The sequence below is a fragment of the Gavia stellata genome, chromosome 7, assembly GCF_030936135.1.
Source record: "Gavia stellata isolate bGavSte3 chromosome 7, bGavSte3.hap2, whole genome shotgun sequence".
In the NCBI taxonomy this organism is placed as follows: Eukaryota; Metazoa; Chordata; class Aves; order Gaviiformes; family Gaviidae; genus Gavia; species Gavia stellata.
This window is the reverse complement of record NC_082600.1, coordinates 6,331,724-6,344,132: the sequence shown is the minus strand read 5'-3', so window position 1 is coordinate 6,344,132 and position 12,409 is coordinate 6,331,724. Positions and strand designations below refer to the sequence as shown.

At 35.3% G+C, this 12,409-nt stretch overlaps 1 protein-coding gene across 1 annotated transcript in view; it reads right to left on the bottom strand.

Annotated features, from left to right (window-relative positions):
• KIAA0586 (KIAA0586 ortholog) overlaps window positions 1–12,409 on the bottom strand; it is a 73,332-nt gene that overhangs the window by 56,448 nt on the left and 4,475 nt on the right. The window contains exons 4-15 of the mRNA XM_059819288.1: window positions 12,232–12,298; window positions 11,386–11,563; window positions 10,753–10,986; window positions 10,037–10,205; window positions 9,352–9,519; window positions 8,047–8,167; window positions 7,013–7,157; window positions 5,474–5,515; window positions 3,796–4,022; window positions 2,744–2,816; window positions 2,163–2,423; window positions 1,559–1,733 (exon numbers count right to left, since the gene is read on the bottom strand). Coding sequence (XP_059675271.1) covers window positions 1,559–1,733; window positions 2,163–2,423; window positions 2,744–2,816; window positions 3,796–4,022; window positions 5,474–5,515; window positions 7,013–7,157; window positions 8,047–8,167; window positions 9,352–9,519; window positions 10,037–10,205; window positions 10,753–10,986; window positions 11,386–11,563; window positions 12,232–12,298 — 1,860 coding nt within the window. The remainder of the gene's footprint in view (window positions 1–1,558; window positions 1,734–2,162; window positions 2,424–2,743; window positions 2,817–3,795; window positions 4,023–5,473; window positions 5,516–7,012; window positions 7,158–8,046; window positions 8,168–9,351; window positions 9,520–10,036; window positions 10,206–10,752; window positions 10,987–11,385; window positions 11,564–12,231; window positions 12,299–12,409) is intronic.

Genomic DNA, 12,409 nt, shown 5'->3' with positions numbered 1-12,409 from the left:
TAATGTCAAAGAAAAAAGTCCCCAAAACCAGCAGTGCTTGTCTTCAAAGACATATATATGTTTTATACCATACATTTTAATGGCCTAAAAACATGGTCTCATCAAGCAACTGCCTTCTCATGTTAATCTCTCATATAGAATATAGTATTTTGACAGTTACAATAAAAACCTCAGACACTATTTTTTAAACATGACAGTTAAGATTGCATCAAGTTTATTTTCCCTGCATGGGTAACAACAGCGTAAGTGCAAGAAGAGTAGAGGGAAGCCAACTAATATTTTTCCATTGAGGCTTACCCTATTAACTCGATTGGGCCCACCATCACTTTAACAGCCTCTTACACTTAACACACTCTCTTTCTCTCCATCATTATCTTTTATCATGTAATTTGCTCACACTCTCCCGCAAAGAGAGGATACACATTAGTTTTTCTGACATATCAGTTAATCTTAGTTTCTGTATTAAGAATCAGTTAAATTTTGAAAAGATAACTAGGAAATAAACCAGATCCAATTAAAACATTACTTTCTACTAACTCAACATAAAGTTTACCTACGCTTACCTATGTCAGATATCATATAGTTTCACTTTTTTATTTTTACACATTTTTAATAGGTTTGAAAATTAGAATCTTCTGCTCCTAACACTTTCCCTACAAAACTAATGAATAGAATTCATTACTAATCAACTAATAACAGTTATCAAACAATTAAATAACCTTAACAAGCTAGTACAAAAAAGTTATACTCTGCTTTTAACCCTGACTTGACTAACAAAAGAAGTTACCTGCATTTAGTGAACTTAACCAATGCTTCCGATTAACATGTCTCTCAATATTTCAAGTTAATAGGTGTCATATTCACACCCATAAATTTAAATTTTCGTATTTCAGTTAATGTATTGGAAGTGGGAAATGAAATACCAAGCTTCCATAATTTTTCAAATCTCAGTAGATTTCTTAACTCTGAATGAATCAATCATTTAAATGATGACTGGATACACCTGACATGAAGAATACATCTCTCAGTAACCTTTATCAAAAGCTGAGTTAGTTTTTCAACACACTCAGCTTTCAGGTCCTTATGTCATTACTTCTAGTAATTCAGCTCTTTAAGACTTGGGCAACAACAAATATATATTAATATGTTTATTAAATTTAGAAATAAGTACTAATTTCACAATCTAAAGTAAGTGAGATACACACTGAGCAAATTTGAAAAGCTACTGGTATTTTTTAGTTTTGAAAGAGCATCTTTTAGAATAGAACAGAATAGAATAGTTTCAGTTGGAAGGGACCTACAACAATCATCCAGTCCAACTGCCTGGCCACTTCTGGGCTGACCGATAGTTGAAGCATGGTATTAAGGGCATTTTCCAAATGCCTCTTAAACACTGGTAAGCATGGGGCATCAACCAGCTCTCTAGGAAGCCTACTGCAGTTGCTTAAGCTTTAAATTGAAGAGCAGGTGAACTACGATTAAATAGCTTCATATACACAGGAATTCTTAATACAAAAACTGGGAAGGAACATGTTGTTCACGTCAAAGAATTACTTACCTCTAACACACTCTATCACCTTGGGTCTTTGAAGTTTAGATTTGGGAGAGGGAGAATTGAATCTCAGATACGGTGCTTTTTTAAGTGTGCTACGATGGCCCTGGTAAATTGGTTTCCCATAAACTTGACAAAGATAGTCTTCGTTTTGTACCACTGCACTTCCATTTCCAGGTCCCTGACACATATCAAAAAAAAAAAGCCATTACAATTCTTCATGTATGAAGATTTGAACACATCAGTAGTGTTGCACAAACCTAAAGGAAAAAAAGTAAGAAGTTCTGCAACTAACAGTATAAATTGCAAGCACACATATGCATACAGAATACATACAAGAAGCTTACTAACAGCCGAATAAAATAGCAGGTGCTGGATAAGACAAATCGGTAACACGACAACGAATTCTACATTGTTATACACACCCAGCTTAGGCTTCTACAGCACATGAAAACAAGGACAATTCTGACAATAGAAATCCACCGGACAGGGCTATCACTTTAATTTTAGATTATTACAGTTACACATACAAACAATTTTTCACATGAATACTGCAATCTAAAGCAGAGCAGTCATTACCAAAAAAGAAACCAACTACTTGGGAACTCACAGCTGCCCTTTTTTCTTTCCTCTGCAAACTTTCAGAAGAAAAGTAAGTTCTAAACCTCTGTTTGCTCATGTTATCTTCTGGTTGCTTCTGCAATGGCTTAGCCGCAGATAAAGGCTTCTTTGTCAAGTATTCTTGGATTTTTTGAGGTTTTGCTTTAATTTCTTTATTGGTCTTCATAGCCTTGATGTTTTGGGCTCTCTTGATCCATGGGACCTTTTGATCATATTTCACTTGTTCCAAATCATTTCTTGCCATTTCAGCCTGAAGATAAATCATAAACATAATAAAAGGAGATTCTATCTTCAAGGCTATCAGAAGAGTCTGTGGATAACTTTGAAGTTCTGAGAAACGGCCTGTTTTTCATGCTAGCCAGCAACTGTGACCAGTGATTTTCATGAAGCAATGAAAGTTTAAAATCAGAGGTAAATATTTTATTATAGCATACTAGATGCTAGTAGTAATAAGCAGTTTTCTCATGTTTTCAAGTTGTGAGTGAATCATGTTTAACTACTGACATGAAAGAACAATGTAAGGTGGAAAAATACAATACAAAAACCTGTACTCATTTTTTCCAGCCATACCTGGATTTCTACACTGATTGCCTTAATCCACTCATCCACAGTCTTTCTGATACGAATCTCTTCCAATACATCTCTGAAATAGAAGAAAGAACTACTTTAGGTCAGTGCTTCTTAAATTGCACAGATTGTTCCTGGGAAAGTAGTGACCTATAAACACTATAAAAAGAGAAACCCAGAACACAGAGACAGTAAGATTATATACTTCTACAGTGTCCAAAATGCAATAAGCATACCCTATCTGACTTTCCCAAACCTAAATCTGTTCTTACATTATGCCACCTGCAAATGCCACCCCCCCCGCTTGTATATACTATCACTGTTACAAACATCTATGAATAAGTGGCAGCCATGTATCAGTTCCTATTTTGATCAAAAACTGAAAAAACAAGGCAACAAAAACATTCCATCTCAAAAAACAAAAAGCAAATGACAAAAATTACTACTTCCTCTAAAAGATAATGATAGCAGAAATCATGCCTGAAAAAATCTTTACATTAAGGGAATAGTTACCTTCCTCAGGAAAACACAAGATTAAGGAACATTTTAACAGGAAAATTTTCATTATGATTCAAGCAGGAGTATTTAACAGAACTAAGCAAAAGTTCAAAAGCCAAAGATCTGCTGTAGGATGACTAATTCTGTAACATTTTACAGGTTAATGAAACCTCTTCTGTTTAGAATTATGAAATCACTGCTTAGTTTTCCTATTAATGCAAGTTTGTCTATAAAAAGCTACATGCTCCCCTGTCATGACAGCAGAGCAGTTTGTCCAGATGATAGAGTCTCAGAATTCAGATTTAAGTTCTGGAGTATAGCTCATACCAAGAAGTAACAGGTATCCATCAAAAAGTTCAATTCACATCAGGAGGGTGAAAAAACATTTGATGTTCAAAAGAATCATCTCATGATCGCAAAGAAGAATCAATAAATACTTTTTTTCAGGGAACTGCACTAGTTCTTTAATGCACGGAATTAAAAAAATTGAAAGAGGTGGTAAAAGGTGAGCACATACAATGAGTAGTCACACAAAGCACAGAATAATAGGGTCTAACCTGTTTGTAGTCAAGGCGTTAATAAAAGTATACATGGCATCCCCATCTTTTGCACGAATAACAGCTTCCAAATTTTCTTCGAGAACTTTTTTATTGTTTTGTACTCCTCTCAATACCCTTTCAGCATCCCTCAGTATAGATTTTGGCACTTTAACATTTTGAAGGATGGACGGTTTATTGAGCTGATGATGTTCAGGAAGAGGAGATGCAACAGTAGGTTTTTTTGACTAAAATTGAAACAGAACCACTAGATTTTAATCAAAGATTGTAATCTCAATTTTCTACACACTGATGAGAATTCCTATTACTCTATTATCAAATCAATGCCCATCATAGGAAATATGGTCCACATGTACTATCATCAACTTCAGTTACTCAAGAACATTCAGTATGTTGCAAATGTATTTAAAAAGTTAAGCAAATGGAAATACATCCAAAAGCTCTCAAATGCTAAATTATGTAATGTATGAGAAGCAATGCTAACGAAGCAAATAAGCATGTGAAAAGATGGCAGATACATGAAGTATTACATGCAAATCTCTCCATGTAACAGTATTTAAGTATAATAAAAAGCATAATAAAAACCAAAGTCCTCTAAATATATGCACTCATGCGGCGTCAATCTGTCCGAAGAAATACCAAGCAATATACTTAAGTTTTAACAACAACAAAATAAACCCCTTAACAGCACCGTGATCCTCTCCCCTTTGATGATTGTCACTTTTCAGAAGAAACAACAAAGCAACTATTAGCCTTTTACTTTGCAGAACCCTTTTACAGAGATAAAAATCAAGCATATATTAGCTGCTAAATACAAAAGGAAGGGACACAAGTACACAGGAAACAAGGAGCCATACAACTACAGTTCTCACATTCATTCTCACACTCCTGATGAAACCCAGAGATCCCCAAGTGCTTAATTTTCCAGAAAGGAAACAAAAAAAAAATTTAAAAAGTGATAAATGTACATAAAGAAAAAGAAATCCCAAAACAAAACCAAAATCCCAAACTTGAGTAGACTCTGAAAGCATCAACTGAATGAACAGAAGAAAAAAAATCTCACAGATCACCAATCAGTTTTGGCTTTAAGGCTACTCTTTTATCAAATCAGAATTAAACAAAAGTTTATGTTCTAATGGGTGTACTGCCAAAGCACAATAGACATAACAAAACAGAAATCAAGACGCTGATCCCATGATCTTGGATTTACCTGGTGAGAAAAGGACAATATACCAAATCATTTACCCATTTTATATAGGTTTTAATTTTAAAATTAAATTTTTTCACAAATACTAGCTCAATAAGACAGGTGAAATTTGTGAGAAAATGTAAGAAATACAGATACATGTTCAATCGTAAAATGCTGTAGACTTGCCAGTTAGACCCAGATCATGAAATGGTAATTATATTAACAGTCCACACTATGTCCACTTCAGACAGCAGCTGTCTGCCTGACATTTGTATTATTCCCTCAAGGTCATTCACTAAGATTGTATAAGACAAGTCAAAGAACAAGTTAAATCTTACTTTGAATAATGTAATCTGTACATAACAGCAACCTTTTCAAAAAAATACAGATATGCAATAGTTACTGTAATGTTGTTATCTCATTGCAAGCATATTCAAAACTGTTTCAGTATTACAGTATTTAAAAAAAACATAAAAATCCAAGGTATACCTTAATAAGATCATGCATGTTTGATTTCCATGAATTTGCTTCCTAAAAAGACAGAAGAAGAGCTATTGAAACTTATCTAAAGACAGATCTGTCAAGGTAAAAACTAGAGTAGATATTTGATAATTTAAATGGGCACAATGAATTCCTTGTGAACTACTAAATCTCACTGCACGCTTCTTTTGGATTAGAGCACCACCTTCTGTTCCATCGCAACCTGTCTCAGTTGATTCAGGCCTTTCATTCGCTTGTATAACAAAGCTAGTCGTCATTTATCCCAAGCATTTATTTTCTCACTCCACAAATCTCTCAACGACGAGAAGTCAATAGCTAACTAATTGACTCAACTCCACATTTGCTGAAGTCATCATCTGTCTTCCTATTGACCTTTTCCATAAGAAAGAAGAAGAGATTTGAAACCATTTATGTCAACTGTGTCTCACCTGCCATTCCTTCTCCCATCTCGTCCTGTTCTGATGCCTATACTAAGGTTTGTTACTCGATTAAGTTTTTAGCAATAGTGATAAGCAAATACTTGCAACATAAATGGGGCATATGGCATCGGTTTTCTTACTAGTAAGAACAGTTAAACTTGCAATACACTAATATCTTATAAAAGCTATGAAACAATGCATTAGCTATACTATGACAGATGAAGCTATGTTTTCTAAATATAACCGCAACCAATAACTGACACAGAATACACAATATTTTTTGGAAAATATGCAAGCTGAAACCTTCAACCACAGAAACAAACCAATAGAATCAACTCTATTACATTCCAAGCCAATTCACAAACCTTGGATATTCAAGTTTTTCTTCTTTCCCACTGCTTACATTTACAAGAACAGAGAGGACCACAGCAGACAGGCTAAATGATCAGGTATACCTTGCTTCCACATGGAATCAAGTTAACAAACAAATAAAAGCCTCAGCTTTCAAAAGCTAGATACAAGTTACATGTTGCCAGCACAGAACCATTTTAGCACCAAAGGTACAGAATCATTAGCATGAGAAACAATACAATGATGTATGCCAGGCAATTCTTTGGAAACAGCACTCTTTACAAAAAGAAATGGCAAAATGAGAAAGGAAGTAGCTTAAGTAATCCCTAAAGTTGACTGCAGATAACTAGAACATTGTTTTTTCCCAAACGGGAATGTTACATCAGCTCTGTAGCTCCAGTTTCACAGGAAGAGAGCAGGCAGAAAACAGGCACTGAAAATATCTGAAACCTTAAAACAAACAAATAAACAAATAAAACACTTTTTTTTTTTTAACCTGTTTTATGTTTGGTAGAATGGCAGTAAGAGCTTCTACAGTCTAGCTCCATTGCATACTCACTGAGACACTACTCAGGCTCAAAGCCCTTCCACATACAAAGACTGCAATATTTCAAGGAATTGCAAACAAATGTCAGTCTTTTTACAGAGGTAGAAGCAAGGGCAACACTTTTACTGATACCAGACCTTTAAGTTTTTCTCGACGGTTTTTTATTCCCCTTATTCAAACTCTTGGTCATTCTGCTAACATGGACTTTACCTGTAGCATGTCATGCATTTCTCTTCTCAATTGGCCAAGATCTTGAAGTAAATCATCTGCTTTTTTCACTGTTTTCTCAATTGAACTGCAATTTTGGAAGGAGCTTTCAAAAGCAGGGAATGAGTCTGTACGCAAAGCAGTATGCCTGATGGGAGAAACACTCATGATGAAGTCTCATGGCTCCTCATGTGGCCCAAGAAAGTAGCCAACTTTGAAACTGAGCATCAATTTCAAGTGCAAGAATACCAAACCTTTATATAAAATGGAAGTTGCTTTTTTACCTGAGGTTAAAGACAGGTTATTGGGTTTTCTCTGTTTACCACTCAACACCTTGAGCTGTATTCTTGTATTTTGAACAGTGAAACTACATCTAAAATTCAGATCTAATAGAGCCGTATTTAGACTTTGGATACCTTTCCACTTGAAGCAATTCATATTTTTGTCTATACTATCATAAATAAGACAGTATCTATGCAGCTGTTTCTCATTATATTAGTGAAAGTATGACATCAAACTATTTATTGCCTGGAGAAAATATGTTTCAGACTGGATGGCTAAAAAAATTGCCTAACTCACTCTAAAGCTTAGAAACTGGTAGGCTGATGCTGCTCCTTCCCAGCAAAGTGTTCTCATACAGCTCCCATAAGCAAGCAGCTTGGAATCTCACTGACAAGGGCAATTCCACTTTAACACGATGCCTGTATAGCTGGCTTCCTGACACTACTCCACAAGCTGCTGCAATAGAAGACATATACTCAGAAGACAGAAAAGCACTCCAAGTGACAGCCACTGACCTCTAATAAAGGTCTTACGAACTATCCTTAGCAACGAGCTTTCATCTACCTTCACTACGACAAAAATGCAAAAGTAGCACAGAAATAACAGTGCTCCAGTGTTTTATTTCAAGCACAGCTTTGTCAGACTCAAGGACCATGCCAGTGACTACTGCACCATCAATATCTAACACATCTTTCTCGACTTCATTAAAACAAACAAAAATTCTTCCTCACTTTTGGATTGTTACGTTTATTCACCTGTCTCTCTCAGAATGCCAGCTCATTTTATTAGTGTTTAATGTTGCCTTCTCAGAAACCTCAGTTTGCCTCAGTGGCGTTTCTTGAGAATTCAGAATATGGTCAAGAAGTCTCCCTTCACCTAAGGCAGAAAAAAAGAAAGTTACATTTACTGTTAAGTTTGTTCAATATACTTAATACTTTCTTTTCCTTTCCAGATATTTCACTATTACATAGTAATCACCAAATAATTTTTTAAATTTTAAAATACAGATTTACTTCAGATAAGACAAGTCACGTAAAACCACTCACAGTAATCTGTCTTACTATGACTGCTTTACATTAGCAAAGTCAGAAAACAGATGAATGAAACTGTGACGGCAATTCACTGAGTCACAGAGAAACATTCTGTCCATAATGTCACAGATTTGTTCTTCTTCCTTGGTCTCATTTCATTTATTCCTGGACCCACAATACAATAGAAATACATGACAGCTTTGCAAAAAAGATAGAAGCAGCAGTCTGGGAAGGATCTGATGATGACATAAACAGGCATTTTGTCCATGATAGAGTACAATGGCTGGATCTTTTAAATGTTCTTCCTCAATCTTAGATCCTCAAGCAATTCTAAACACAACCAACTAAAAAAAAGATGCTTTATTTTTTGATGAAATCTTCAAAACTGAGTTTCATGCCACTAAACTGATCGAAAGCAGTAAAAGAAAATTACTTCCTTTGCTTTACAGATGCTATTTTCATTACGATAGCCTAGAGACCCTATGAATGCATGTTTTTATGAAAAGAAAAAAATCAATTCAACCAGTGATAATGACTGAGTTATTGAGTAGATCTCAAGTTTTTTATTATTCTATATATTCTTCTTTAAACCTGACAATGAACGGTCATTCAATTTTTCATCTGAGAAAACACTTCAGTGAGCAATCATGTCGAGACACTATAGGTTAGATCAATACTGTCATTAAGTCTTTAGTTAGTTAAGAGTAAGTGACTTGTCCACAAAATTAATGCTTCCCAAAAGTACTTTCAAAGATTCTGAATATATGTATTTAAGTGCCAGCAACCCAACCAGGTCTAAACTTAGTTTGATTCAGATGACAGTCATCTCCCTATTTAAGTCCCGTTGATAAGTGATCTAGCAGATATTTTCAGAACACAACTCCTCCACACAAAAAGAAATCAATATCACAAAACTGTAATCGTGTCCTCTACTTTCCTTTAAACAGTGCAGATTAGGTGAGGACCACACAAAGTAAACCTCAGGTCATACTATTCATGCCAAGGGAGGACAGGAGTGTCTTACAGTACCTTCACGTGTGGATTTGGGAATATTTTCCTTTTCTGTTACAGGGTTTTCTTTCTTCGAGATTTTCACATTTTTTGACACAGGTTCTGGAGCATATCTCCGAGGAACTGGTGTCTTTAGAGGAGATTTTTGGGTATGAATGCCACAACTTTGAAATTGGCTTGAATATGCTTCAGGGAAAAAAAAAAATAATAAGGTTAGTTAAATGTTAACAATTTTCTTCATAGGAGAACAAATCTAGAAAAAAACCATGCCAACATTATGAATTTTTCACAAAAATGCAAAACATTACAGAAGTAGTTAAAAAGTAAACAGGAAGAAAGCTTTATACTTACAACAGCTATTATAAAGGGATCAAAAAAAAAAAAAACAACCCCAACCATAGCATGAGCTAGTTCATTAAAAGCTTCCACATAGATCATTTCTCAGTAAGATTATTTTAGGCTAAGTCTAGGCCTCTCTTGGTGCAGACTAAGCAGTTAGTAAATACCGAACTCTCACTTTAATTTAAACTGGAACATTTTCAGAATAAGTGGTACACGTTATATAGTATACTAGGCAATAAAGTCATTTATACAGAAGAAATGTTTACTGCTCATTATTGATGTAATACACATTCCACTTTAATGGAAATAAAATTAATGCAAAACTGACAGTGGAAGTAAAATATTAGGAATTTGTCTTCACCTTGGGCAGGTGGACCACTGGTAGGAAATAAACCCCTCTGACAGGAAGACAGTCCGTTAGTAAGCAATTGCTGTTCTGGCTTCTCAGACTGTTTTGTCATGAGACTGGAGGGAGGTAGGTGAATTTGCTGTAAGCCACCTGCGTTGACTGCAGAGCTAATGAGACAAGACTAAGAGACAAAATTACAATGTATTTCTGATATATGCATTAGTTTCCCCAAGTAAAACTCTAAGCATGAATACTTGCCATGTAATCATATTAATCAGATTTTTGACATGCTGTTTGAGACAAGAGTCATTTACAACAACCTCGGAACACAGACGTACTTGGACATTATTTTGCCTTTCAAAAAGCTCACAGGACTCTCCAAAGAAACAATTTATAACTGTTCTTAGATTTTTAATCTGACTGGCTACTTATTAAATGAAAGTTTCTTCAATTAACAAAGGTCTAAACAATTTCTTAGTGGGAATGAGAACATTTCATAATTTTTGCATTTATTTTCCACAGACACAAAAATTATGGGCGGGAGGGGAGCAGATTATCTGGGAGAGAACCAGAAATAAAACTTTCCCCAAAAAGCCCTAAGCTCATGTGCTGGCCACTGGATCTTTCTTTCTTTCTAATACTAAGATATAATCTGAATTACTATAACATTAACACTGAGCTACAGAAGAAATTATTAAGCTAAAGCTTCTGCATTGTTACTTAGATACCTGAATATTCATTTGTTGCTCCTGTAACTTTTCCAAATGCTGAATCCGTTGCACCATGAAAGCATTCATTTGTTTTTCAAGCTCACTGACTCTTTCATGACAGTGGGGCTTCTCATGTTGAGTCTTCATATTTGTTTGCTGTTCAGCAACACGCTGCAGTTGTCTGTCTGTCTCCTGTAGTTTATGAAGTAATGCTGAAACTGAGTTAACTTTTGCTTCCAAATCATTTTGAACCTGCAAGGGGGGGCGGGGGGGGGGGAAACACCAAAAGGGAAAACACATTACTGCAGAAGAGGTGCAAGCATGAAGAGAACAAAACATCCTTCCCATCATCATGCAATGATTTGCTTCCCAAAAGAAACAAATAAAATCCTAGTTAGCCCTAAAGTTTGGTGGTTTAGCAATACTATGAAATTCTTCTAAAAGATAAATCAAATGGTCTCTGTCCATTTGCCCATTTAGCCAAATCTAAATTAGTTCTCTCTGGTAGATTGGTCAGTAAGCCTGAGATCACCAACGCAAAGAAAACAGTAAGCAGACACATTCAGTCTCTCTGGCTCTACTACCAACAGTTTCAACATTTACTATTCTAAGTGGATAAAGAACTACTATTACCACAAGCTATTTACTCACTTTAAGAAGCGGAGCTGTAGTAGCAACGGCAGCAGCAGTTGCTGCCGCAATGGTTGTTGCAGAATCAACTTCCATGTGTGTTGACCTGGTGTCTTGACCAACATTTCCCTTTTTTTCTGTGGAGGCATCTCCTAAGAGCTGTACCTTCACCTCCTTAAGTACAGGAGTATTTTGAGTTCTGTAAACAAACAAATGCCTGTAAATAGCATTGTTTTCTCCATAACCCCTCCAAACAAATAATTTCCCACACGTAGAATTGACATCACTACTTACATAACCATTTTTCCTTGAAGCTCTTAACACCTAAGAAACCATTTTATTCTCATCTTTCAGCATGACATGAGCAATTTCTCAGGATTATGTTACAGATTCTAACATAAAAGGCATTTCCCTGTCATGACTGCAACCACAACAAAGAATATGTTTACAGGTTGTATTTTGCAAAGTTCAATGTACTAGTAGCAAAGTCCACCTAAATTTCTGATCTTCAAGATTTCCAGCCTATGGATAAACAGCATGTGTCCTTATCTGTCTTCAAAAATATTATATGGTTTTGGCATGAAAAGAATTATCTATCACAGCAGATCTTGTGTGACTCTTGTATCATGAAATTATTAATTCAAATAGTCTAAAGGCATACCAAAAATATGTAAAATAAACAAGATACTCCAGAGAGCTCTGAATGATAAAATAAACTGAAAACACATTCAGAGAGAGAAAAAGAATACTAACAGAACACAATAAAGAATACTTTTTCCTTAACAGCTATGCATTTTGCCAGAAACTGAAGTAGTATACCTGCACACAAACAGAACAGCTGAGACACTAACAGCAATATATACTTACTTCTGCTTTAACACCGCTCTCAAAGCCTCTTTCTGGCCAGTAGCATATTGAGAAATAAAAACATCATCTGTGGGGAAGGACATAAAACAGACTTTGTCAGATTAACTGACACAAAATGTCTATTTTAGAGGTAGATAGGAAGTATTATTTCAACAACGTGTACAATTTTGCTGCATAG